This window comes from Thyridium curvatum (assembly GCF_004353045.1).
Source record: "Thyridium curvatum strain D216 chromosome Unknown NODE_67_length_248306_cov_82.505095, whole genome shotgun sequence".
NCBI classification, from domain to species: Eukaryota; Fungi; Ascomycota; class Sordariomycetes; order Thyridiales; family Thyridiaceae; genus Thyridium; species Thyridium curvatum.
Genome location: NW_022156822.1, coordinates 118583 through 145619, shown reverse-complemented (window position 1 = coordinate 145619; position 27037 = coordinate 118583). Strand labels below are relative to the sequence as shown.

The 27037-nt window shown below is 54.6% G+C and overlaps 8 protein-coding genes across 8 annotated transcripts; 5 read left to right on the top strand and 3 right to left on the bottom strand.

Annotated features, from left to right (window-relative positions):
• Positions 1–325: 325 nt before the first annotated feature.
• On the bottom strand, positions 326–1236 carry E0L32_009351 (uncharacterized protein; the record flags this gene model as incomplete). The annotated part of the gene is made up of 3 exons (XM_031144306.1): positions 326–741; positions 893–992; positions 1054–1236. The coding sequence occupies 3 exons, from the start codon at positions 1234–1236 to the stop codon at positions 326–328; spliced, it is 699 nt and encodes a 232-aa protein (XP_030991174.1).
• Positions 1237–2251: 1015 nt separating this feature from the next.
• E0L32_009350 (uncharacterized protein) lies at positions 2252–4135 on the top strand (the record flags this gene model as incomplete). The annotated part of the gene is made up of 1 exon (XM_031144305.1): positions 2252–4135. The coding sequence occupies one exon, from the start codon at positions 2252–2254 to the stop codon at positions 4133–4135; it is 1884 nt and encodes a 627-aa protein (XP_030991173.1).
• Positions 4136–7055: 2920 nt separating this feature from the next.
• E0L32_009349 (uncharacterized protein) lies at positions 7056–8908 on the top strand (the record flags this gene model as incomplete). The annotated part of the gene is made up of 6 exons (XM_031144304.1): positions 7056–7220; positions 7271–7920; positions 7978–8088; positions 8141–8411; positions 8473–8642; positions 8704–8908. 6 exons carry the CDS (start codon positions 7056–7058, stop codon positions 8906–8908), a joined length of 1572 nt encoding a protein of 523 aa, XP_030991172.1.
• A 1597-nt stretch (positions 8909–10505) lies between these two features.
• Positions 10506–10745, top strand: E0L32_009348 (uncharacterized protein; the record flags this gene model as incomplete). Its single annotated transcript, XM_031144303.1, has 1 exon — positions 10506–10745. The coding sequence occupies one exon, from the start codon at positions 10506–10508 to the stop codon at positions 10743–10745; it is 240 nt and encodes a 79-aa protein (XP_030991171.1).
• A 634-nt stretch (positions 10746–11379) lies between these two features.
• Positions 11380–14747, bottom strand: E0L32_009347 (uncharacterized protein; the record flags this gene model as incomplete). The annotated part of the gene is made up of 3 exons (XM_031144302.1): positions 11380–11431; positions 11493–14409; positions 14465–14747. The coding sequence occupies 3 exons, from the start codon at positions 14745–14747 to the stop codon at positions 11380–11382; spliced, it is 3252 nt and encodes a 1083-aa protein (XP_030991170.1).
• A 5033-nt stretch (positions 14748–19780) lies between these two features.
• E0L32_009346 (uncharacterized protein) lies at positions 19781–21373 on the top strand (the record flags this gene model as incomplete). Its single annotated transcript, XM_031144301.1, has 3 exons — positions 19781–19922; positions 20014–20390; positions 20453–21373. The coding sequence occupies 3 exons, from the start codon at positions 19781–19783 to the stop codon at positions 21371–21373; spliced, it is 1440 nt and encodes a 479-aa protein (XP_030991169.1).
• Positions 21374–22344: 971 nt separating this feature from the next.
• Positions 22345–24835, top strand: E0L32_009345 (uncharacterized protein; the record flags this gene model as incomplete). The annotated part of the gene is made up of 4 exons (XM_031144300.1): positions 22345–22917; positions 22977–23006; positions 23060–23586; positions 23644–24835. 4 exons carry the CDS (start codon positions 22345–22347, stop codon positions 24833–24835), a joined length of 2322 nt encoding a protein of 773 aa, XP_030991168.1.
• A 1435-nt stretch (positions 24836–26270) lies between these two features.
• Positions 26271–27006, bottom strand: E0L32_009344 (uncharacterized protein; the record flags this gene model as incomplete). The annotated part of the gene is made up of 4 exons (XM_031144298.1): positions 26271–26379; positions 26487–26608; positions 26718–26842; positions 26967–27006. 4 exons carry the CDS (start codon positions 27004–27006, stop codon positions 26271–26273), a joined length of 396 nt encoding a protein of 131 aa, XP_030991167.1.
• Between the last annotated feature and the right edge of the window lie 31 nt (positions 27007–27037).

Genomic DNA, 27037 nt, shown 5'->3' with positions numbered 1-27037 from the left:
CGCGGTCTGCTTTACACCACCTGTCTAGAGAATCTTGGTACGTCGCCAGAAGTTGCACAACCTCGTCTACAAAAGGGAGGTGATTTCCCTGCAGAGTTGTGTGAAGAATCTCTAGGTTCCTTGCGAGGCAGACCAGGCAGGATGATCTTCTGATATTGGGCTCGCCGGCCCCTTGTTCGCTGCCTTGTCGGACCACCATGTCGTGTTCGCACTGGGGGTACTGAGCACCGACATTGGTAGTATCGAATGGTTTAACATCGTCCTTCGTCACGGCAACCGGGGGTCTAGAAGCAGGGTCTGGGGACGGAGATGACGCCGGGTTGTTCTACTTCCCGATCGTCAGGAACAGCCGGTCGCCGACGTCGCCGAGCCCGGGCCTCAGCATGCCCTCATTGGTGAGCTCCGGGTCGATGCCGGCGATGAAGATCTCGACGCCCTCGGGCCACTCGGCGGCCGCGCGCTTGACGCCGGCCACGGCGCCGGCCACGGAGAGGACGACGACCTTGTGGGCGCCCCACTCGCGCAGCGTCTGGATGGCTGCGGCGCAGGTCCCGCCGGTGGCGATGACGGGGTCGAGGATGAAGGCGATGCGGGCCGGAGGCTCCTGGGCCGAGGCGGCTGCCGGGTCGGTGAGGTGGTTGGGGAGGTTGTTGTAGTACTCTACTGGCTCCAGGGTGGTGGGCTCGCGGTAGAGGCCTAGGTGGTGGACTGGGACCGGGCTGGGCAGCAAGGTTTGAATGGCTAGCGAGGCGTGTTAGTCTCTTACTTCTTTAAAAATGAGTAAAGAGCTTTGAAAATGTGGCCGTCGATAGTCCACCGGATTCTCGTAAAGCCAAAAAAAAAAGCACAGCCCATCTAAACCCGCACCGGGGTCCTCAGCAAGATCACATACCTTCAACCATGCCGAGACCGGATCTCAGAATAGGAACGAGACACATGTTGCTGGGTTCTATGCCAGATGATGTATACTCGAAACCAATGGGTGTGACATCCTGTTTTTCATGTTAGCGGTCTGTTGTCTTTCATGCCGGCTTCGGAGGGTTTGAGAACTACCTGTGCGCCAGGCACCGAGGTGACCGATGCGGCGAGGGCCTCACACCCCAGGATCAACGAGATATCATTGATGAGGGACTTGACCTCCTTCGGACTGGTCTTGTTAGATCTGAGCTGGCTGAGCTTGGCCAGCAGGCACGGGTGAGCCGATACATGAACGTTCTTGGGAATGTCTGTTGCCATGGTGCGGGGACGAGATAAGGGGGAATCCGGGATGGTATAAGTCAAGAGGGGGTGTGTGAGTCTTTCAAGGGAGAGTCAAAGGAGACACCGGGTAGAGAGGTCCGGGAGCTGAAACGGGAAGAGAAAGTTGCGTAGATTGTAGAATAAAAACCCCCAAGTAAGTACCTAGGTAGTTAGAATGTTTCCTTCAACCGGCGCTGAGGTCCGTCCCTGGGGGAGGTCGTGACCTGTGTCACTTCCCCCCGCCGCTTGGCCGCCCGTGCTTGCTGTCCCCGCGTGACGGCCAGTGGAGAAGCTCACCGACAAATGGGGGTTTGGAGAGCCCGATAACCACTGATAACAGATAAGGAGACCGAAGACGCCTAAGCCCAGCTGCATACAGTGGATGTAGCGCTAAGACGCACGCGCTGGAGCTCTAGTGGAGCCACGCAATCGCTCAACGTCGTGCGTTAGCAGGGATTGCGAAGTTTGAACCGGAAGAAGGAAGCATCAGTCAGCGAGGAAACAAGTCGAGTGACGTACCTATAGGTAGAATCTTATCTTGAATGCTTGGCATTGAAGATCATGAAGAAAAAAAAAACACCACAGAAATGGGAGCCGACCTTGCATCATCGCACACACAAGTCTCGTCTTACCAGCACAAAGATTTCCAACAAAGGGGTTATCAATTGCCCCGCGGAGAGGCCGAGTCCTGGTTCATCTCCTCTACACGAGGGTCCGCAGTTACTGTTGAGGACCGAAAGTTCCGCTAGCCGGCTTTCCCGCATATCTCGGCCCTGAAAGCGCAAGTCATCACCGTGATTGCCACAATCTTAGGACATCCAGCGAAAAAAATGACTCCCCACAAAATCACGACGGGGAAAGCCGTGTCTCGACATACATCCACGATGAGCAGATCAGCCTTTGCCATTCACAGGTAGTGATCATCAAAAACAAGCCGCGCGCGACATGAGAACAACTCGAAGCCAATCGTGATCTTCCGTGTATCTGGCTGTTGATCCGGGAGACCCAGAAGATGTCGCAAGCCCGTACATCTCATGACGCTGCGTCGGGCGTGGCCGGCAGCGCTATATCTAACGATGCCGACATCTCTCCTACGACCTCTTTGCCTGGGCCATCGAGTCCTATCCTCCCGCAAACTGCAACACCAGCATCGGGCTTGGAGGATCCCTCGCCCTTTTCGCGCAACGTCACAACATCCGATGGACTGCAGAGGACCAGCTCGCGCCGCTCGAGACAGTCGCGAAATGCACGACGCGCATCTCGAGGCTCGCTCGAGTACGACATACCCGACTCGTACCGATACCTAGACGAAGTCGGCATTTCACCGCCAGTTCAAAACCCCGAGGAAGAGCCCGTTCGACACATCAGCAACAGGGAAGATAGCTACAGTGCTCGTAGCAGGTCGCGCCGAGGCAGCAGCGCTGCTGAAGACATGGGCCTGCCTCTGGAGCAGAGATTATCGCGGCGCATGTCGCAAATTTCAGCTGCTGATAGGGAACTGCGCATGCTGCAGCGTCAATCGTCGAGAACGAGGGTGGACTATGATATACCGGAGGCCTACAACAACCTCGATGAATTGGCCGTGTCACCTGTTCAGAACCCGGATGAAAGTCCGATATACAAATTCCACAGTCTGGAAGAGGAGCGCAGTCGAGATCGCGAAGAACAGCAGCGCAGGCGCACGTCAAGAGTCAGCGGGAATGAGCCTCGGCCTTCCGTGGCTCTTCCCGTGGCGCAACCAGAAGAGGATTTAGAAGAGGAGCCGCAGACGTTTCGAGTATCCCGACTGGCCACGCAGCTCTACACCATCTCCTACCTAGTCTTCTTCTCCTTCTTGGGGACTCTTGCCCGAATTGGTCTGGGGGCCTTGACCATCTATCCTGGTGCCCCTGTCATTTTTGCATCGATATGGCCCAACTTTGCCGGATCCATTGTCATGGGTTTCCTGTCCGAAGATAGGATGCTGTTCCGCTTCGAATGGGGCACACCCACCTATGAGAACCAACTCCGGGAGGCCAGGGAGAAGTCTCGAGGTGAGGAGGGTGGTTCCGGGTCATCAGATACGCCAAATGTCGACCTGGCGGCTGCTAGAAAGGCATACATGGCGACCAAGAAGACGATTCCACTGTACATCGGTCTCGCCACCGGGTTCTGCGGATCCTTTACTTCATTTTCTGCTTTTATCAAAGACTGTTTCCTGGCGCTAAGCAACGATATCGCGGCGCCGGGGACCGAAACATCCATCCCTAGAAATGGCGGCTATTCTTTCATGGCATTACTCGGCGTCGTTATCATAACCACTACACTTTCCCTTGGCGGGTTGTTCATTGGCGCGCATCTCGCTATCACACTTGAGCCGATCACGCCATCGCTCCCTTACTCCTTCACCAGGAAGGTTCTCGATCGGTCCGTGGTATTCCTGGCCTGGGGCTGCTGGACCGGTGCCATCCTTCTCTCGGCCCTACCGCCGGATCGCAACAACCCAGGCCCAGAGATCTGGAGAGGGACAGCAACGTTTTCCCTCGTCTTCGCGCCTCTGGGGTGCTTGGCCCGCTTCTACCTCTCGCTCTATCTCAACGGCCGTTTCGGGGCCTTCCCCCTGGGCACGTTCACTGCCAATGTCGGAGGCACGGCTGTGCTCGGCATGGCGTGGGACCTAGCTCACGCCTCCATTGGCGGCGTTGTCGGCTGCCAAGTCCTTCAGGGCATCGAGGACGGGTTCTGCGGCTGCCTAACTACGATATCGACATGGGTGGCCGAACTGGCCGTGCTGCGGCGTCGTCATGCCTATGTCTATGGTGGGGCTAGCGTTGTGGTCTCGCTGGCCGCCATGATTGCCATCATGGGTGGTCTGCGGTGGACTGATGGGTTTGCGGCATTGTCTTGTGTTCATTAACCTTGTGGAAATCGCATATTGTCGCCGCTTCGTCGGCGCTTGGATATAGGCGCATATTAGTAGCTTTAATGCATTCTATATAATATAAATTTGAGCCAAGAGATGGCATCTATTCCTCTGTCTATACACGCGAGTTTTATTCAGACCACAAGGGCATCCAGAGGATGAAGCGATTCGTGTACCTCAGCCAGACCACTTGAAAGCTGAGCTTGTGTCAAACCCCGAAGGCTCAATAGATCTGGAGCTGAGCTGGGGTACTACGATGCAAGCACTGGAGGCAACATTGAATGGTTCAGTCCTGTGTCCCATCTCTCCCGAGCCGTCATGGATCTTGAAGGATGTCCAATTATGCTTCATAGCCCGGGTAGCCCAGCTTAGTGCTGACCTTGTTTCTTTAAATCTGAAGTCTGAGCAAAGTGTGATACTGATTCATATCCCTGCGGCTCGAGCCGCGTCCCGTCCCATTTGTCTGCTCGGACTCGACAATGATGTTCTCCATTGGATGTGTAGCTCGGTACCAAACTCGAACTACATGTGCCTGAGTGCTCTCGGGAGCCTTTAGGGTTCACTGTTTCTCTTCTCTCATGTGGCTGATCTGCCAAGTCAACATGTTGCAAGCCAGCCAGAAGACGATTGCTGATATGTATACTCCGTAGTAGTGGGGCTTGCCAAAGATGAAGAGTATGACAGTTTATTAGGGTCTCTTTTTCGCTTCTCTTTTTTGCTCGTGTACTTTTGTTGATATGAGAATGCATGAACGTGCTGATGTGAGACCGCTTGGCAAGCACTTGTGTGCCTTGTCGATCCGTTCCCATAGCGAGGCTCACTCGGCTTACAAGGTTCTGACAGCTTCATGTGGACTTATACCCAGTGAAGTCCGATGTTGCAATAGGTGAACTGGGTGTTGTAAACGGAAGGATCTTCGTGGAGAATGCGGGAGAGAGCCAATAACTGTGTTGAGAGTTGAGTGACTTGGTCCTGCATAAGCGTCGGGCTTTATCTCGACCAAACTAGGTACCCAAAGCCCGAGGGTGTTCTCAAAGGATTGCATTTCCTTGAGCTATTGGGTAGATGCTGCCTGACCAAAGAGGCAGTCAGGTTGATGATCTCTGACTCTGTCTATGACCTCCTTCCTACTATAAATTCATACACATCTCACCGTGTTTGTAGACTCCAAGAATCTCAAGACCAAAAGCTTTTCTATCCAGACCTCAGAATATCCAACTTCAACCCATTCTTCCAACAATGAAGTTCTCATCGCCCATCGTGCTCTGCCTGAGCCTGGCAGGCCTCTCATTTGCAGCCCCTTCCGAGGTAACATCAACCCAAAGGGCACAAAACATGAAAGGCACATACTAACGTATGGATGTAGTCTGATTCTGGGCTATCTCCTCGAAGCGGGGAAGTCGTCATGCGATCTGATGGAACCTTTATGCTGAGCGTTCCGCATATGGACCTCGAGAAACGGCAAGGCTGCGTTGAATGCCCATGTGACGGCTGGAATGGCCCTTGCTGCTGTCCGCCGGGTACAAACTGCTGCAACCACTGTAACACTTGCTAATGAAGGAGTTCATTGGTAATACCGGCCGCTGCATGATAGGGCTGGGTCGGTGATGCGTGGGAATGTCAACTGTCTGAGCCAAGTGCCTCAATGAAATCATCTCAGATAACTTTTCTTGTTGAAAATCAAGTCTTCCCTTCACCAGCCGTGATGCTTCAGCTAGTATAGGTGTCTGATTCGGCTACTGAATGACCACAGAGTAGCTTCTACTCACCTCAACGTTCATTTGCTGCCAGGAGGCGTCATATTGAATCTGCCTCCAATGTTATAGCTTCTTTTTGCATTTTACTACCAAAATCTTGTCAAACGCGAATCCTCTTGACCTGGACCTAGGTGTACTATGGTTGGCCATCACTTTTCTGATCCCAGGAGACGAATTCCTCCTCTCAAGTTGTGCCGTTTGCGTGCCATTTGTGTGGCGTGCCAGCGCGTCCCATGCTAAAATTTGAGGTCTTCGACCTTTCCACTATTTCAATTCGAAGCGTAGCCAACCTGCCGTTGTTTTCCGGGCCCGGCGCCGTCTTTTATGCGATATTACAGACGGCCGGGTTCCCGTCAGATCCGGCCATGCACGGAAGTTAGTGGGTCGGTTCCGGAAGTCGGTGGGGCTGCCGGAATATGTCCCACTTTGCGAGTTGAAAGGCGGCGGCGATGCTGCCGTTGTTCAACGAAGCACGTCTAACTTGTTTGATAGTTAGGGTTGTCTTATTGATAGCTGGTCATTCTGTTTTGTTCGTTTTCATTTATTTCATTTCGTCCAGGAAGGCCATGCTACCCATGTGGACGAAACAGATTGCCTCTCAAAAGCTGTACACATATCCGTATACTCGACCCAACTCCACCGATGCCCATGCAAAGTCCTTTTGGTGTCTTTCTCTATCAGTACACACGAGATCAAGTTTTATGTACGCCATGTGAGTGTGCGGCACTTGATGTTTCCGTGATATATGACGGTCGAATCGTTGCCATGTTGGAAAGCGGTTACGATTTTCCGCGCAATACGGGACCCATCTTGATGCAGTTGGCACAAATCCACCCACCTTTGATGGCACCCACCCGCGGGGGAAGGGCCAAAAGGAAGGGAGGAGCCAGTATCACATGGCGGGATTCGAGCTTCTCTCTGCAAGAAGGTAGTAGTGCAGGCTGTTGTTGGCGTCTATCATAAAGTTCAATGCGTCGGGGAGAATGGTCGGCTGCTCAGACATCCACGTTGAGGAAGGAGTATCTCCGCACGCGAGGTATATAGGAGGCAATACGACTTCAACCGTTCGCCTTGATGTTTTCTGCTCGTCTTTTCTTTGCACAGTTGAGTAGCACTATTTGAGTTCTCCAGTCATTTACATTTGAGAATCACGCAGGATGGACCCCGTTACGAAGACAAATAGCATTCAAGCACGCCTGGCATTCGCCGGTACCGTACTTTCCGTTGGCATCGTAACCTATCTCGTCATTATCTCGATATATCGCCTTTGGTTTCATCCGTTGGCAAAATTCCCAGGCCCGGTCATCAACCGTATTTCATGGGTACGTGCAGTCTACGTGTTCTGCCCGAGCTTGACAAATTGACTTGGCAGATACCTGGCGTCATCTGGACGCTCAAGGGCCGTACGCCCATGGAAACCCGCAAGCTGCACGACATATACGGCCCCGTTGTTCGCTTGTCGCCCAATGAGCTAGCTTTCAACACGGTGCAAGCGTGGCAGGATATATACGGCCACAAGCTCGGGCGTCCAGACCTCGAGAAGGACCCGATCCATGTCGGCTCCGTCGATCCTGTCCCTGGTGCTCAAACCATCTCCATGGCCGACCGGGAGAATCACGCACGTCAGCGCAAGGCTCTGTCACACGGCTTTTCCAAGAAGGCTCTGTGGGAGCAGGAGGATATAGTACAGGGATTCGTTGACAAGCTCATCAACCGCATCCACGAGTACGCCAGGACGGGAGAGGCTTTCGACATTGTCAGGTGGTACAATTTCATGACTTTTGACGTGATTGGCGACTTGGCTTTTGGCGAGTCCTTTGGCTGTCTCGAAAGGGGCGAGTTCCATTTCTGGATCAACCTCATCTTCATGGCGATCAAGGCCGGCGCCATCGAGCAGGCTAGCCGCCGCTTCGCCACCCCTGGAAGCTGGTTGCAGATAAAGATTCAGCAGTGGTGTCAAGGCAAGCTGCTCCGAAGGCAGCGTGCTGACCACTTGGTATATAGCCGAGAGAAAGTCATGCGGTGAGTTATCATGGATGCCGTTGAGGACAGGCATCATTAACTGACCTGGGACCATAGACGTATCCAAAGCAAGAGCGACCGTAAGGACTTTATCTACTACATCCTGAAGCAGGGAGAACACTATGATCTTTCCCAGAATGAAGTCATTGTCAATGCTGCTCTCTTCATGTATGTCGCTCCTGGCAGTCTCCTTTCGAGCAACAGGTCTAACAACATGTAGTGTTGCCGGAAGTGAGACAACAGCCAGCTCCCTGTCTGCTCTTACCATGTTCCTTCTCAAGCATCCCCGCTGCTACAAAAAGGTCATTGAGGAAGTCCGCAACCGCTTCAACTCAGAAGACGAGATTACTCTATCCGCCATGCAGGATCTGCCTTACATGAATGCCTGCTTGGAGGAGGGTCTCCGGCTCTTCCCGCCGGCACCTATTGGATTCCTCAGGGTTATTGACGCCCAAGGAGATGTTGTCGATGGCCACCACATTCCTGGAGGTGTAAGTTTGCTGTGTAGTTTCCGAATACGATCAAGATCTCTATAGCTGACCTTACCAAAAGACTACTGTTTCCGTCAGCTCCTGGTGTGCCAGCCACTCCGCCGACAACTTCAAGCGGCCCGACGAGTTCATCCCTGAACGCTGGCTCTCCGAAAACACCGAGTTCGAGTCCGACAATAAGCCGGCGAGCCGGCCCTTCTCTCTGGGCCCGCGTAGTTGCATTGGCAAGGAGTAAGTCTGACAACTACCATTCACCGAAACCCCTGTATGCCAATTATCTAACTATCGCCAGTCTGTCATATATGGAGCAGCGCCTGGCCCTCGCTCGTCTTTTCTGGAACTTTGACCTCAAGAACGCCGATGATGCGCACGAGTGGGACACGGCCGATAATATGAAGAACATGAAGGCTTTCAGTACATGGCAGAAGCCTGGACTAAACGTCTACGTTACGGACCGTAAGATGGCCGGCAGCAAGTACTGGAAGCAGCAGAAGTAGGAACGCGTGCCCTAGTCATGAGGAGCGCCGGAATGCCCTGTTGAAATTGTTTCTTAGTCATTCTGAGGAATGGGAGAGATCGTCATGCATTTCTTGGAGTGCCATCAGGTTTGAAACTTTCAAGCATAGGTGTCTGAGGGGGGAGAGACAGTCGAAGCGAACTGACTGGCCAAGCTGTCGCCAACCGAGAGGCTTTCGTCGAGACAGGGGATTTTAGATTTCCAACCCCTCGCATGAGACTTCGTAATAAATTGCTCTTGACAATGACCAACAAATTGCGGACAGCATTAAGAAGGATCGACAAATAGGGCAAAGGGGATTGTCAACTGACCATCTACCCAAGCCCATGCACCCCACAATAGCCTGCTCTTCCATCCGAATACTCCATGTGTCTCTTCATTAAGCAGCTGAACAACTTCTATAGACGACTGAAGCGATGTCACGTCCGAGCATTCGGCGTCCCTCTATTCAACCTTAAAAGGACTGCATGGAGGCGGTCAATTTAACCGGCCCCTGTTCGCTCTCACACAGCGACTCGAGCTGAATCATGATCGACAATGGGACACCGAATCATCACCGTCATGACCACGGGTGCATTACGCCCTCCGGTAGGCAATTTGGATATGATCCTCAAAATAGTCATCATACCAAAGGATGCTCGCCAATTACGTGCCTGAAACCACGGCATAGCCACCAGGCGGGCAGCAAGCATATACCTAAGGGGTCCAGTAAACTCAGCCGCACCCAGAGCTTTAAAGTTCATCCGAGCTTATGGTCTGCCCCCATTACCCGGTAAAAATATGACACCACACACCATGGCTGCGTCTGCCCTATCCGGGGACCAGGAATGCCTAGCTATTCGAGCCGCTGGCAAACAAGAGCTCTTGGCGTAGGGATAATTTTGGTCTCCCGCCCGGTACCTGCCCACTTGCAGTCAGAGGAACGCCCTACCGACAGCCGTCATCTGGGGAAAGTGACACGATCATCTCCCTGCCCAGCCCCCAAGTGACATGCAAATCACTTTGCTCCACGCCTTGGGTGGGCACTGGTGTTGGATTTGCCGTAGGTGTCTACCTCTGATGGATGTGCCATTGGACCACGCAGAGACACCCTGTCCCAGAGCGGCGACCAGAAACAACAATCGATCGCTCTGGAATGCTTATGTTCCTAGAAAAGGCAGATATGCGGTGGGTGATCTAGAGCTCTTGGCGTCATGTTACAAAACGGAAACTCTTAGGAACGGGTCAATATCGCTTCTTCTCCTTACCGCCGTCATGTTGGCCAATGACCGGCCAGTGCGAGCCATACGAAAGAAGCAACTAAATATAATCCTCTCGTCAAGTGGCCCAGTCGGAGAAGACCTAAGACGTCAGGCAAGATGATCTACAGTCATCAACTCTCAGGCATGGCCCACATTGAACGGACATGGTTGTGTCCTCGGGGCTGCTGGGATTCAAAGTATAAGAATAATTAGACCTCAGGACCTCTCCTTCTCTCGACAATACCGGCTCTGCAAGCTTCGCAATCTTCGCAATCTTCTACAAGACTTTGATTACCAAACAGAGTTTCTCGTTCAGTTCCGATACATCAGTCCAAGATGAAGTTCACTCTCGTCGCCCTTCTCACCGCTGCCACCGTCGCCATGGCCAACCCCCACCAGGGCGCCAACTTCCCTCAACTCGTTGAGCGCAAGGCCTGCTACCACGAGAGCGACTGTGGCTGGACCTATGGTGCCAAGTGCGAGCACTACTGCCGCCAATACGGGCAGGACGTCGGCGTCGACCGCATGGAGAAGTGCAGCATCCTCAACAACAAGCGCTGCTGCTGCACTAAGTAAAGAAAGAGGACGAGGAAGAATCCAGACAGTGAGTCTGTGAGGAAACATTCGATCACAGATCACAAGTATGCTGATATTGAAGCCGCAGATAGCTCTCGGCACTCCTTCAAGACTGGTTTGGGAAGAATCTGTGTTTCCACGTGGGAGAAAAACTATTTGTCTGAATCTTAGTGTTTGTGGGCAATAGAAAGTGTTTCCCGGTTCATCTTCATTCTTCAATTCGGGACTGTATCCTTGTTCATTCCTGTGTCTTTGACAGACTTCAAAACAGTAAGAGTCTTCTTTATGCCATTCGTGAGCGAGAACTATGTGAAAGCATAATGGGAGAGGACTATAAGCAGAATTTAGCCTGCCGAATTAGTAGATCGTTTCTCGGTTAACCCTCTAAGATGAGAGCCATGGTACACTAGGCAGCTTATGGTGATCCAAGAGACACAGAAGTAGCCAGCAATGCCATCCATTCCTTGGCAAACTGATGAGAACGTTCAAAATGGTCAATATTAATACTTTTGTTTATGTAGCCATGCCATGCTCCCAAAAAGAAAAACAGCTTTCAATGCGCAGTCATGCGCACATATAGTCCCTTTCAATGCTCACAAATAGCAACACCTCGCTCGGGCATCCACCGTCCTTCTCACGCCTTCTTCGACTTCTCCTCATCCATCTCCTTGACTAGCTTCGACATACTGCAAAGGAACACCATTAGCATGAGCCGGCAATCAAGTTTGGTAGCAAAGGTAGACTTACAAATCATAGAACGCGAATTGGCTCGGCGATGAACCGTGGGCATAGACGAAGCGGCTGGCGAGGTAACTGCCAAAGATGGCACTGAGGTACGCATCCGGGACGCGTTCGATGATAGTATCGAGCGAGATCTTCTGCACGAGCAAATTTGGAAGAGCCCTCTCGAGTACATTCCGGCGGATGGACTCGTTGTGCCAGAGGTCCGAGTGCTGGAGTTGCTCATCCAGATCGGTAATGGCGACAGAGAGCTTGTCAGACAGGACAGAACGAGGGATGCCCGTCTCCTCATGCTCGCGCCAGATGGCCTCAAACTCAAGCATGGCATTCTCTTGAATCTTGGCTTGCACAGCCTTGACATAATTCCGATAGAACTCGGGAACATTGCCATTGGCATCGTGGCACATGTGGGTGATGAATGCTTCGTCGTCGAAGGACAGCGACGCAAGGACCTCAAGAGATGAGGAGGTGACACCTCCCTTGTTTGCGGAAGCATCCTTGAAGAGGATACAGCCGGCGCTCTCGAGGCGGAGCTTCGCGTCTTGGGTAATGAATAGGTTGGCACCCTCAACCAGGTAAGGAATGACAGACTTGCCATCCTTGATGAGCTTGTTCACAGAGACGAGGTCAATAGACTCGGGGCGACCACCACAAGGAACAAACACATCCGTCAAGCCGCTGTCGCGCAGATGGTAGGTATTGCGGAACGATGTGCCGTTCGCCACAACCTCACCCGTGGGAAGAGTAAGGTTGCTGTCTTCGCAGAGGACGCGGAAGCCATCCTTCGACAGCTTGGAGACGTCGAATTGAGAGATCATGACACGGCTCTTCGCTAGACGGTACAACTCGTTCTTGTCGATGCCATTGGGGTCAACGAGAACACCAGAACCATCGACGATAGCGGTGTACTTTTCGTTGCTTAGCAGGATCTCGTTGCTCCCGAGGTCGCCATCGGGACCACCGGTCTGCATCTTCCTGACGGTGGAAGGGTCGAGCTCGAGCTTGCGATAGATGCCCTTGACGTACTCGCGAACGGAAAGGGTCGTCATACCGTACTCGTCATGGGGAATGCCGCCAAGCTTGGGAGATTTGCCAGTGAAGAAAGACTTCCACCACGGGGCACCACGGGCACGAGCATGGTGGGTCGCCCAGTCCACCAGACCAGCGGTGTTCTCATCAGGGCCCATGAAGAGGATCTCTTCTTTGCCGTAGCGATCAACAATGGGGTTCTTGATGCCGGGAGTCTCAGCTGGCAGAAGCAGATCGAGAATACTGTCAATGTACTTCTCGAATGCCTCTGTCGCCTTATCTTGCTGCTTAGGGTCAAGAAGGATCACGCCCTTGGAACCGCCTTCAGGGATATCTTTGTTCTTGCGCTGCTGCGTGCTGGCCAGGCCGTAGTTCTCGTCGAAGAGATTCCGTGCGTTGATGGAGTAGGCCTCCTTGCTGCGTGACTTGACAATGCGGATACCGCCACGAGCAATGTCCTTGAAGCGGAGGTGGAAACCACGAGACTCGGATGTGATGACAAGGAACATGCCGTAGAGACGTCTCGGGTACTCAAACTCTGGGAGGAAGGAAGGGTCAAGGCGGAAGCTCAAGGCCACCTTGGTCGGGGTGAAATAGTTGGTCTTGAGGACAGCGTTGTTGAAGACACGGAAAGCAGTCATGACCATCTCGTCGTGCTCGTTGTCGACAATCCTCGTGATTTGCTCCTTAAGCTTAGCATCTGAGAGAACCTCCACTTGCGGGGTTGGCGCAATCGAGAGTCCGTTCTCCTCCGGACCGACGGGCAGATGAACGCTGGCAAAGGATGCGTATAGCGCCCGCACCAGCTGAGGGTAAGAGGAGATGATCTCCAGAATGTAATCCGGCGTGAAGGTCTCTGAACGCAGACGACGCTTGAGTCGGGAGAGAAGCATTGCGTGGACGTTGTTGTCAGGGTCCAACACTTCGGACAACGAGGCATACTCCGAGCCCAGACGGTTCAGGAAATGCTGCACGAATACCCACACGCAGTGTCCATAAATAGACTCTTGGATACTGAGCTCGCCAGACGCGAACAAACGCTGCAGCTTGTTCTGAGGGACACAGTAGAGCAGGGAAATCTCCTTGGTAATCTGGTGGATCGATTCATCCAGGGGAGGGAAGTTGCCCTCAAGGTTGGTGGCGGGACGCAGATAGATACTCATGACAGTAATGCCGTTGGAGAACTGCTCCACGTATTTCCTGGAGCTGGTGACACCATAGTAATGGTACAGGTCACTGAGAGAGCTGAAGATGCCTCGCGCGGTCCTGGCACGGAAGGCAACAACGAGACGCTTCTCAGGAGAGTCTTCCATATTGTAGACCTCGATGACTGGTCCTGTCCTGGTCACAGCAAGATCGATGATGTCCTGGTAAATCTGCTTGGTGTTCTTGGTCGCCTTTGCGAAGAACATGCGGTCGCTAATAACTTGAAGGCGAGTCTCCTTGGGGTCGGCCTGGGGGTCGGCGAACTGGCACTGATACACGAAGTAGCAGCGCAGGGATGCCGCCTTGCCGTTGGCGCCGTCTAGGACGCCCGGAGACCGGAAGGTCTCGACGCGGTACCTCTTGGAGGTGTCGGCCCCGTCCAAGTACTTGGCTTCGAGTCTGGTCTCGTAGCGAGGACCTGACATTGCGGTCCTGCCGGGCACATTGGTGTCGATATAGATGGCATGATCAGAGGCCTCCATGTCCAGACGGATCTCTTCCCTCTTGTCCTCGCGAGAGTTGGCCGCAACCTTGGCAGCATAGAGGGAGGTAATGTGGTTGGCGATGACCTGGGCGGTCTCGAGCTGGAAGTAGACATCGTCGATGCCCAGCTCGTTGTAGAACCAGTTGATTTGGTTGTCGATGAGGGACTCGGGAATCCATTGAGCCTTGCTGATGATTTGCTTCACTGAGATGGAGAGTCAATATCGACACGTCCTTATTGGTGAGAGGGCACGCCTTACCAGCTGCCATCTGCTCGTCCCTTCCCGCGAACTCGGGAGCGACATATCCCACTGTTGCTGAGCGCAGGACGCGCCGGCCATTCTCATTGTTCTTCAGGTGGACGCTGATGTGGCTAGGCTGGGGAGAAGGGTGGCGACTCGGGTGGTCCTTGACACTGTCGAGGATCTTGTGGGTGGGGGCTGGGGAAGCCATATTGGAGATATCGCTTGATGCGCTTGGATCTATGTATTCTGGAAAGGTAGCCGCAGAGTTAGCCATCGTAGGCACGTCATTCCCGGCCATTTTCGCTTTCGACAAGACGGTGAGGGTAGCAGGGGAGGGTATGAGGGTCATTGCCTGGGTCAAGGACGAGTTGCAATAACACACGGCCGGCGCCCAGAAGCGCCCAGAAATGACCTGGTGAACGGCTGTCTCCGGCTGTGAACTTTCAGGAGATATTGTGACTGCCAGAGCAGATCTGACAGCTCAAGGGCCTCTTGCTTGGTCCACAACTTCAATGTTGGCTCGCCCGCCAAAGCAAAAGGGCTGGCTTGTCAGGCCAATCACGCCAGGCGGAAAAGCCAGGGCGAGGGAGGCAGCCAGGAGACAGGGCTGAATGTGCGCAAGGAAGGGACGTGTTGGATTCATCTCGCAGTCGCTGTGTGGGCACAATGCAAGAACACTGCAAGAACACCGCAAGAAGCAAAGAAATGATCCTGCAGAGAAGGTGCCATCTCGGCCTGCAGGAACGAGTCTAAGCCGCGTACTAGGTAGTGACGTACCTTAATGTGGTGATCCGGTGAGAGTTGGCGCAATTGTCCGGTCAATTGCGTCTGATAACACGGCTACTCGCTTCTTGCAAGTCTTGTCGCCGTATATGGTGCAGGAAGTACAATACGAAGTTTGCTTTGCTTTGTTGGTCTGGTCGAGGAATGCGGAGGGACTCTTTCTCGATCGAAACTCGGCTGCGAGGGAGGGGCAAGCAACAACTGTAAAACGACACAACTTTGTGGCCGGATCAGCAATTGCGCGACAACCAAAGGCAGAAGCGAGGGATACTTGGTTCTGCCCGAGGCAGGACGGAGCGACTCACCTTTTTGAGAGATCAATTCGTTCGTATTACCATCGTAAGGTGGGCAGTGCTGCAGCCGTGTCAGTCTCAGCAGCTGCGCGTGCCACATGGATGGGATTTGGGGCAAAAGCATCCCGAGCCGACCGCTGATGTCAGTCCCCAAAAGCACTTGCATGGGGTGCCGCCGCAAGCCGAGCTGCAGGGCCAGGCCCAGCTAGCGCCCTCGTGGAGGGGCAAAAAGCCAAGCCGGGCGTGTCGTCGCAACAAGCCACGCTGAAGCTGCGGCGTTGACGCCCACTCGCAACAAAGAGCCAGACGACACACCTGACAGCTCACCAGGAGGCCAACGCCCCGTGATGGCCTTGCTGCTGAGGCTTATTGCAGGCTGCTGGCTGGCACAGGGCAAGGCGACAGGGGCGGGAGAAAGCCTCTGGGCAGCCGAGGCGTGATACAGAAACGTACCTGTTTTGGGTCTGGTAACAGCAGAGGAGAGGCAGCGGTAGCTATGCGGAGGAAGTGCAAGCTACAAGAAGAGACAAGTCGTATTATAGGAGTGGCTGGTGATACCCAGAAGAGGTGATTTCCATGGAAGCTGGAGCAGCCCTAGCTCAAGGGGGGACAAGCAGTCCCTTTATATGGCACAGCGAAGCAAGTTGGATCCTCGAGGTACCACACTCGCTCCGTGCCTCCTGGGCCGTCCCCTCGTCAATCCTCCACGATACCTACCTCACCGTCGTCTAGCAAGGGACCCGGAGAGGACAGAAAAATCTAGCCAGTCATCCGGGGCCAACGGCCAGTGAGCGGTCGTCATGATCTCAAGATGCTTTAACATTAGCAAATCGAGACACACGCTATGCCGCTTGGAGGCCACGAACGGGCTCCACCAGCTGGGGGGGGGCCCTCCACCACTAGAGGCCAGGCTGGTACCTGACTCTGTACCTGGCGCTCCATGGCCATGGCGCGCCCTGAGGTTCCGGGAACGTACCCAAACCCCAGAACTACCGGCTATTCGAGGCTCTAACTCTGTAGGTACACAAGTCGAGGATACTTCTCGTCTTACACGAGTTTGACCTTGCAGGTTTCTCTGATCTCTCTCCTGCATGGAGTACCTCCAGGGGCGGTGGCTTTCACCGGGCCTCAACACAACACACTCGCTTCCCTCCGGGGTGGATCAGAGACTTTTCTGTACTCATTCCAGAAAGGCAGGCCGGTACTAGTGTGCGAGAGAGAGGCCTCTGTAGGTAGGTACATGTAAGCTCTTCAAGGCCGGTTTGCAGACTCCACAGTACGCGATGGACTGTGTGTTCCAACGAGTCAAGAGAGATGGGCTCCAAGGTCCAAACACGTCTACTCTTTGATGCATCTCCGTGCATGAGGAGGTTGCATTGCTTTGATTGCCAAGGGACTCTTCATAGTGATTGGCAAGAGTCAATGGTACGAGCCTGTCATGAAGTTTTGGTCTTGGAGAACTTGTCGTCCATGTTCTGTTGTGAAGGCGGTGGAGTTGCGTCTCCGTCCAGAGGGATATCTGAGTAAGGTACAATACTAGCGAGCAGTTCGGTGGCACTGACGAACTTGTTTGTTTTGGGTACCCCCAGAACTAGGTCAACTGATCCATGGCAAATTGTCGAAATAAAGGCCTTCCATGCAGGGGTTCTCGTCTTACCGCTATTTTTTCGGTAGACGTTTTGAAACAACCATCCGGGTCGGCATCGAAACGATGACAACCAGCCCCGCGACGGAGCTGTGCCACTTTTGGTTGGAGGAGAGTCTGGAGAGTCTGGAGAACGTAAAGACGGGATCTCGATTGCCTCCTCGAAATTGGCTCTTTCCGGGGTCAAGTGGGTTGCGTCGAGAAGCGGGAAGGACACGCTGGGTGCCCCAACAGAAAATAGAAACTTGCACAAGCTCGTGATGTGTAAAAACTGCGTGATATCCGGCGCAAATGTACGTAAGAGCAGCAGAGTCGGGGCCTGACTCCGAGTCCACCGGTATGCACCGGCGGGCGGCTGACCCACCAGCCCCTCGCCTGGGCGCCAGAAAGGGAGTTTTCATTACCCCCAGATTATTCTATCGTGCATGGGTCTCCTCCGTCAACGAAGCACGGGACCCAGCTGGTTCGACGCCAGGAGTTTCTGTTGTCCAGTCGAAGCGACCTGTTGCATGGCTGAGTAGGTACTCCGTAAGATGTAGTGAGTTGTTTTTTCCTTTCCCTGTCCCGCTCGAAGATGCCATTGCGTCGAGAGTTGATGAGATTTCTTGACCGAGTCTTGGCTAAATTCGAGTGTGCTCGGCAGAGAATCCTGACCAGATGAACCCGCTCCCTCTGAGAGCTGTCAAAGTGTTCTTCTGGAATACTAGGTAACTAGCCCAGGCCCTCCTCCCTTTGGAGCCAAGGGACAGATTGCTAGCAGCAGAGACTGAGGACCGGTACTTGAGACGGGAGTCCGGGGTGCGTTCTTGTGCCCCGCCTGGAACGCTAAGAAGCTCCCAAAGGTCGTCACGGGGCGTTTTTGGGGAGATTACGGTGAGGCAGGCCCTGTACCGGTAGCACCGGACAGCGGGCCTTTGACATCTCAGCCCTGGCCCACGATGTCAAATGACACGGAATGGGCGTTCTAGATGCCAATTCCCATTCACCGTTGCCAGGCCAGGTCGCGTATTCTGTCTTGTCTGTTGCACCCGAGTGGAAATACTGGATCTTCTGGAGCTCCATGCAGGCTGGTTTGATCTTCAGGAACCCGCTATGCTGCGCTGGTACCTGACGCTACGGCGTACAACCCTGCTGAGATTAGGAAGGCCGGACCCCGTGCCACAGGACACCGGATAGGTCCCGAGATTCGACGAACATGGACCCCGAGTCGCACAGCCTCGCTGTCAGCTGGACAAGAGTCACGGGGCCAGCAACACTCGGACCTCGTCGCCATTTCTGTGCTTTTCTCTCCTGGAATGAAGAAGCCGGCCAGCAAAAAAAAAAAAAAAAAGCAACAACACAGATAGCATCGTGAGTCATGGCTTCCGCTTGCCTTCGAAGCGCCTGGCCATGCGATGCTCTCTCGAATTCTCGACGTACAGTCTGAAGGTGAAAAGATAAGGACTTCGGATCTGCCTTCCAAATCGGTTATTATCGACATTTAGCGGATACCTATCACTGAAGACCCCAGTGCCCCTGATGCGATCAAATTTCTTATCAAAAGGGGAGAAAAGACAGAGACAACCTTGAAGGGAAAACCGTAACGAGAATGCCTTTTCGGAAGTATTTGGCAGCTAAACATACACTGGTCTCAAACATTGCCGCATCGAGCAGCGCCTGTTCCAACTTGCAAGTCGTGTGTACCTGGCATGATGACTTCAGACCAATAGCGAGCATTCATCTTTCCCCAAACCACGGCCTGTTTGACTGGTCGCCCTCAACAACCTCCCCCAACGGGAAGCATTCTTGCCATTACCTACTGTAAACTCCTTGTCTAATGCTGGTGATTCTCAGAACGCGAAAGGCGTTGCATAACCACATACCACACCACATCCTCATCCTTGCTAGGCATTGCGTCCGTGTTCACCCAACAATTCAGTACCTTCGATCACTACCTGCTTTCCACTACTTTCAAACATTCACGATCAACCAGTTTGTGGAGCTTGAACGGCAGTGCATCCTTTTTGTCAAGCAGTGGAGCCCATTACGAGATAGTCCAGGCCGCCCTTGATGCTTTTGTGAGGTCACGAATCCTCGTCGGTACGTACTCTATACATGGATGCAGATAACAAAAGTCAGCAATACAAGGGTTCCAACTCCGCTCCCGTAAATAGAAATACTTGTACAAAAGTTAGGACAATGAAAGCTCTCAAATCGTCCATGTCCGGCGCACCCAGAAAAAAACTTGTTACGCGCGGAGGGGTGTGGGGCAGGAAAAAAGCCGCAACCCGGCCGGCGCCGGTGTGTGGAGAAGTGGCATTTTTCAGATCAAGGTCTCTATTGTGTACCATCACTCATCGCAACTTTAGCAAACCAGGATGAAAACGAAAAGCTAACGCGCCACCACTCACCGAAGAAGGGGCACCCGGCAAGGAATCTTGAAAACTCTTTCTCAAATGCGAGGTACCTGGCGCACTGCCACACCGCCTTAGAGTCGCCGTCTTTACCCAAGGTCGGTCAACAGACAAGACGTACTGTGGGAAGTTTTTGCGCCAGGAGGTGGCCCGCCCCAGATAATTCGTCATCTCTTCCCTGGTCGGATCCTGTGCCCTCACAGTACCATCCACCACCATGGCCGCCGTCTGCGCCGCCGGCAGCCCCCGACGTGAGGAGGCCCGGGCATTGGATCGGGATGATCCACTCAACTTCACGCGTGCGGAATTCGTAGTCCCGACGAAAGCCGATCTGGCAAGTACACGACTGCAAGTCAAAGGTTGGTTCCACACCTCTTCGACTTTCGCGACCTCTGCCGCTCCGTCTGGGGTATGGAGATCGAGTGAGTTCTGACTGACCCATCCTGACAGACCTTGGCGAGACAGCGGCTACCCCGGCCGGGCCGGATGCTAGCACGGATGCTAGCACCTACCTCTGTGGCAACTCGCTTGGCCTGCAGCCCCGAAGGACTGCTCTGCGGCTCCAGCAATACCTCAGCACCTGGGCCACTCAGGGTGTACAGGGTCACTTCAAGCCTCTAGATGGCTCTCCGCTGCCGACCTGGCTCGATGCCGATGCCAAGGCGGCGAAGATGATAGCGCCGGTGGTCGGCGCCGAAGTGTCGGAGGTTGCCGTCATGGAGACACTGACAGCTAATCTGCACTTCTTGATGTCGGCCTTCTACCGGCCCGACATCAAGGGAAGGCACAAGATCATCCTAGAGAGCAAGGCTTTCCCGAGTGACCATGTACGTAGCCTCGCCCGCATCCCACTGACCGGCTTCCGTTCCGACTAACCCAAAGACAAAAGTTTGCTGTGGAGACACAAATCCGGCATCATGGCCTGTCTCCCGAGAGCTCCATGGTGACGATTGAGTCTCAGACCGCTGCCAAGACCGCCATGTCCACAGATGACATCCTGGCCGTCATCGCCGCCCATGCCGACACCACCGCCGTCCTGCTGCTGCCCGGCATCCAGTACTACACCGGCCAGCTCTTGGACATACCCACCATCACGACCTTCGCCCGCAAGCACGGCATCTTCGTGATCTGGGACCTCGCGCACGCGGTCGGCAACGTGCCCCTGCACCTGCACGACTGGGACGTCGACGCGGCCGCCTGGTGCACCTACAAGTACCTCAACGGCGGGCCCGGTTGCATCGGCGGCCTGTTTGTCCACGCGCGCAACAGCCAGGTGACCAGCGCGGCCGCCGACAAGAGGCCCGAGGAGGGCTACCCCAACCGTTTCGCGGGCTGGTGGGGCAACGACAAGTCTACGCGCTTCGTCATGGCCACCAAGTTCCACCCGGCGCCCGGTGCCGCCGGCTTCCAGCTGAGCAACCCGAGCATCCTGGACATCACGAGCCTGTGCGCTTCGCTCGAGGTGTTTGAGCTCGCCGGCGGCGTCGGCGAGCTGCGGAAGAAGTCCCTTAAGCTGACCGCCTACCTGGAGACTTTGCTAAATGAGATGGCAGAGAAGAATTTGTTCAAAATCATCACGCCTTCTGATCCTCAGCAGCGAGGCGCACAGCTCAGTCTGCTCCTCGCAGAGTCCCTGCTCGAGCCGGTCATGGAGAGTCTACAAGCAGATGGAGTAATCGTCGATGAGAGGAGGCCAGATGTGATCCGGGTCGCACCAGCACCGCTGTACAACACATTTGAGGACTGCGTCACCTTTGTTGAGGTGTTCGCTCGGGCTTTGAGGAAGGCTAACTCGTCAGAGAGCGGGTGAGCACCTCCAAGAAGAAAGGAATGATGTCGTGACCCTTCTACAACACATCACCTATTTCGACAGAGGACTAGTCCATGTGCAAACGAACAAATGCAGACTTTGTGACCACAACTAGTGAACTTATCCCAACGATCCCGTGGTAGACAAATGCTGCAAGACGCGGACGTGCTACGCAAACAGGCAGGTCTTTGATCTCCCACGTCGTATTTCCTCCGTCGGGCTAAGGCTAGGCATGCTGTGCACTTGACCGCCATGCTTCACACGTGGCATTCGCCGTGTTTGTTTCGGAAGTTTAACAACCTCTTGGTTGGGGCGCAGCGTGTGTCGGGCGTTCAGCCCAGTACAGCATACAGCATGGGTACGAGCATCCTGAGCAGGAGCATGACTCGCCGTGGTAATCAAGCCCAAACAGCTGGGCCATCGGGGGTCGTATCAAGGCGGTTATCAGGCGCATAAGCCTCAGGGCAGCTCGCATTGCATTGCAGATGATCTCCGCGACGCGAGAGAGATTGCAGCGTAGCAATTTAGAGATGGTCGATCACATGTGGATCTGCTGGTTCCGTGTCTCTCCCCCGCAAAAAGAGCACTTTGAGATCTCCCCCCTTTTCGGCGAATTCCCCCCGCTAACGCAAGCCTCCCGCATGTGGTGCGGCAGCAACCTTGCAGCCCACTCACTTGACACACGGACCGACATGCAAGGCACATCGTGACCCCGAATCACAACGTCTAATCTTGCACGAGCGCGTCCATTCTTGGATACAACCCTAACAACAGCCCATGACTGGCTCATCGCTATGAGAGGGCAATAACTCTAATATACACTTTCGCGGGAATACGGCCACTACCGGGGCCTTGGTGGGGATACCGGGGGGGCTTTGCACGCCTCTGGCCAAGGACACTTGAATTGCGTCGGTCTTATTCATCTGGGGTCCCCTATAAGAGCGCTTGATAAATTGTATATAAAAGGCACGATGGCTGCGCCATCGTCGTCCCAGAGCCGGCAAGCGCGCCAGGCCAGCACGTCACTCTTCAAGCGCGTCTGGCTGGTAATGATGAGGTCTCCGCGGGCCAGTATCCTGGCCGTTCTCGTCGCCGCCGCAGCTCTGGCCGTGGCCGCCCCGAGCCCACAGCAGCAGGTCATGGACAACAACGACACGAGCTGGCAGCGGTTCGTGCGCGCCCCGTCCACCCACACAGTCAAGCCCGCCCGCATCCACGAGACGTCGGGGGACGTGCTCAACCCGGACAGCTTGCTGGGAGCGAGCACCGATGGCGGGGTCGGACCGACCGTCTTGACCCGCCAGGCGGCAGGCGATCAGGTACCCATGATCGTGATTGACTTTGGCATCAACGTGGCGGGCCTCTTGCAAATAGACTTTGCAGGCTCGACAACCAACGGCCGGTGGACCGACGACGGCGGCAACAAGAGTGTTGTCCAGGGCCGGGACACCCTCCCAAGGCCCGGTCTGAAGCTGGCTTTCTCCGAGACATTGCAGTTTCTTACAAACCGGAGTGACTTCACGAGGTCGGATAATGCCAATGGGGTAAGCTCTTGACCAGGAAATCCCAGGGGGCTACTGATTGCTAATCCTCTGCGTGGTAGGCTCAGAAGATTACTCCAGGGACAGATCAGGTAAGTTGAAGAATCGATGTCAAGGGGCGATAACTTATGCTGAATTTTGATAGATCGCCGTCAAACAAGATCCATATACCTGGCTGGACCAGCTCGGCTGCGAGAATGGCACCCAAGTCTGTGCCGATGGCCTCCATGGATTCCGCTACGTCAAGATCTATCTGGATGCGCTGGACTCCGACGCGCCGCTCACGACCTCGACTGGATCCGTCGGTATCAAATCCGTCAAATTGCTCTATTCCGGCCTCCTCGGCACGCCAGATACCTTCACGGGCCACTTTGAGTGTTCCGACCCGGACATCACTCAGTGGTGGTACGACGCCGTCTACACCAACGACATGTGCACCGATGTGTTCCGTGCTAACGACACCGAACCTCGTGGTGCGGCCAGTCCGACCTTGCTGGGCAAGCTTGTTCTCCACGACGGGCCTAAGCGGGATCGAGACCCATACGTTGGTGACCTCGCCGTCTCTGCTCTGACCTCGTATCTGAGTCACGATGTACCTGAAGCCGCTCGCAACGTTCTGGAGGATCTAGCTATCCATCAGAGAGATGATGGCTGGATCCCACCTGCCAGCATGTAAGTTCAAGAACCCTATAGCATATTCTCAGAGAGCCCGTGCTTACTATTGTTCAGCAACGATTACACACTGCCATTGTTTGACTACCCCCTGTGGTGGGTTGTCTGCACTGTCGAGTATGTAATGTACACCGGGAACATGTCGTTCATACAGACATACTACCCAACCATGGCCAAGGCGCTCGACGTGTTTTACCCAGCTCACACCAACAATGACACGGGCCTCATCGAGCGTGAAGGGTATGGCGACTACGCGTTCCTTCCCAGAAGCGGCGCGGTGACATACTACAATGCACTGTACGTCCATGCCCTGGGCAAGGCCGCGAGTATGGCAGACTTGCTTGGCAAAGGCGAGGACGCTTCGCGCTGGCGAAGCCGCGCGGCTGCTGTCGGACCTGCGCTGGTCAAGCGCAACTGGGATGCCAAAGCAGGCGCGTTCTTTGACGGCGGCCCCTGCGGCGACCAAGCTATCTGCTCTGTTCACGCGCAGGATGGAAACAGCCTGGCCATTCTGTCCGGCGTCGCATCGAACTCTTCCTCCGGCAGCGCCTCCCCGCAGTCCATCCTCGACTACATGTCCACCGCGATGGCCAGGGAGTACGGCAACGCCTTCTACGACAGCAGCATTCTCGACCCCAACGCCGACTTCAGCAACCGCGTGTACGCCTTCATTTCCTACTTTGAGCTCGCCGCGCGGTTCTCCATCTCGTCCGACCCGAAGATCGTCGGGAGCGCCTTCGAGGAGCTGCGGCGGCTGTACGGCTGGATGGCCACGCACGACCCGACAGTCACCTTCTGGGAAGGCATCGGGGCGAATGGGAGTCCCTACGAGGGCGGCTTCACCAGCATGGCGCACGGGTGGTCGACCGGCATCGTGCCGCTCATGGTGAACTACGTGCTGGGCGTGACGCCCACCAAGCCCGGCTTCAAGGGGTGGAACGTGCGCCCCGTGCCGGGCGACCTTGCCTGGGCCAGGGGCGCGGTGCCGACCCCGAGCGGCGCCATCACCGTGCAGTGGCAGATGGCGGGCGGCGGTCGCAACGGCCTGTTCTGGATGCAGGTCACCGCGCCGGGGGATACGTCGGGCACGGTCGCCGTCCCGCTGCCGGGCGGGGCGAAGGTCCTGACGCTGAACGGCGAGCTCGTCTTTGACGTGCAGGCGCGTTCCGCTGCCAGAGGGGCGCGGCAGGACGGAGGCTTTGTCCTTGTCGACGTCACTGGGGGCAAGCATGTTTTTGTAGTTGAGTAGATTCGGCAGGCATACCCCTGATGAGCATGGACTCCCGGGGCACTCTTTTGCTTGACTCATTGGATAGTACGTGCTAATGACATTAATCGTAACTTCTTTGTACTTATTATTCTCTTGATCGCACTCGGGGCAAGTGATACCGATGATAAATGGCAGGCAACAACCCAGATAGGATCGGTTGAGGAAAGAAATACCACCACCACAACAATTGCTACGAGCAAAGCAAACACCAACCACTGAACAACCAGCCGTAGCTCTGCAGCCTGAATCACACGATCAATATTCCAAATCTTCAACGACGTCTAGCAGCCCCTGCACATGACAGCGTTCAGTCTTCTAGTCGCAGCAGTCGCACTTCCGTAAGAGTCAAGTCGAAATGGGTAAGGTCCCAGGCGGTCAGACAGGCGATATCCAGTGCTCACAATTGCACCAGCTTCCACAAACAGCATTTTGCAGCTCGTGGGCACGATGGTGTATATCCTCATCATGACCGTCCTGTTCTGCTCCGTGTGCAAACGCTCCCAACGGCAAGTCCACAGACACCTTCATATTGCTGTTGCAACGACCAGAGGAGAACTGACCCGGATACCTACATCATAGACTAGCTCTCAGCGTTGGGCAACTAGCTCTCAGCGTTGAGCGACTAGCTCGAGCCGTCATCAGCCTGTCAATTTCAGTGCGCATTCTGGCGGAACTATTCCTGGCATATCACCTTGCCCAGCTGAGCTCGAACATAAGGAGCAGGGAGGTCCGGTCTCGCCTACAACTTCTGGCTCCGAGGGCTTGGCTAACATGCGATATAGACAACGCTGTTGGAGCCCCAAGTCCAGCCCAGTGATCTTGGCGACTGCAACAATACCGAAAATACTGAATGAGTGCCGTGCTTGGGAGTCAGGTGTTGAGGCAGGGGTCGAGGGTGATTGAAGCCAAACAGGCTGGTGTTTTGTGACAACTCAAGCATTTTGTATCCGAGATCCGTGCCAGCACTGCTTCCACAACTGAACTGATAGTATTCCACATCAGCCCAGCCGAAGGTTGCTTCGTCTGCTACAAACCGGGGGTTCGCATGCCTCGTAGCCAATCCAACATCGAGGCTGTGCTGAAATCATCAAACGCAAAGTCAACAATGCTATTCACTCATCTGCGTTCTTCTGTCGGTATATGACCACAAAATGGAGCAGGCTTTCCATGATCAAAAGCGAGTGAAACAAAAAGGCCATCCGGTACATCTCGCCACAGCGAGGCAGATCGCAAAGAACACCACCACACGCAAGCAGTGCTGTACGTAGTTCAGAATGTTTCGTTGAAATTCCTCATGTCATCGACAATGCTAAGAAATTATTTCTAGCATCGAGGTATGTGTGCCAGCTTTTCCGCAGACCAAGAGCAAAAACCGTTCCCATGCAACCGCCAATAAAGTGAACCATGAGACCATTTACACCTCCGTCGTGACCTTCGCCTTGGGGTTGGTGACCTTGACGCCCAGCTGCTTCGCCCTCGCGATGATATCGATCCTCTTCCTGGATGAGACGTTGTGGGCGATCCTGCGTAATCAATCGTTAGTCCTTCGTGTTTCCCAAGCCATGTTCGCTCTGCTCTCGCAATCCCATCTCCCGGCCACCTCCACTTCATCAACTCGGGAAGTACGTACTCTGCGGCGTAGGTGCGGTTGTGCATAAGGAGCAGCTCAACGTCGTTGACGTTGCTGACGAGGAAGGCCTTGTGGCCGGAGGGCATCATGTGGCGGGTCTTCTTGTTGGAGCCATAGCCGATCTAAATTTTCAGAACCTGTCAGCTTCCGCTTCCATCCAAACAGCCCAACATCCTGGTGTATCCAGCGGTATCCGGGCCTCTCGAGTTCGATGATCGCGAAGGAACGTACCGAGGGCATGGCAATGGTGCCCCTGAAGCGACGGCGGACACGGCTGTCAATACCCTTGGGCTTGCGCCAGGCCGAGTCGACACGCATGAAGCGGTCGCTCTGGTGGCGCATGAAGGCCTTGGTGCCTGCAGAAACAAGATCCTGTCAATATTCATCTTCTTCCTAATCTTCCTCGCTGCCCTCACGGCAGCCCACAATGTGTCGCTGGGACTCGGGGACGTTTTCGACGGGTCGGGACGGGTGACATACGCTTCTTGACGATCGGGACGTGCTTCTTTGCGGAAACCATCTTTGCGAAACTGTCAGCACTTCGACTCGCA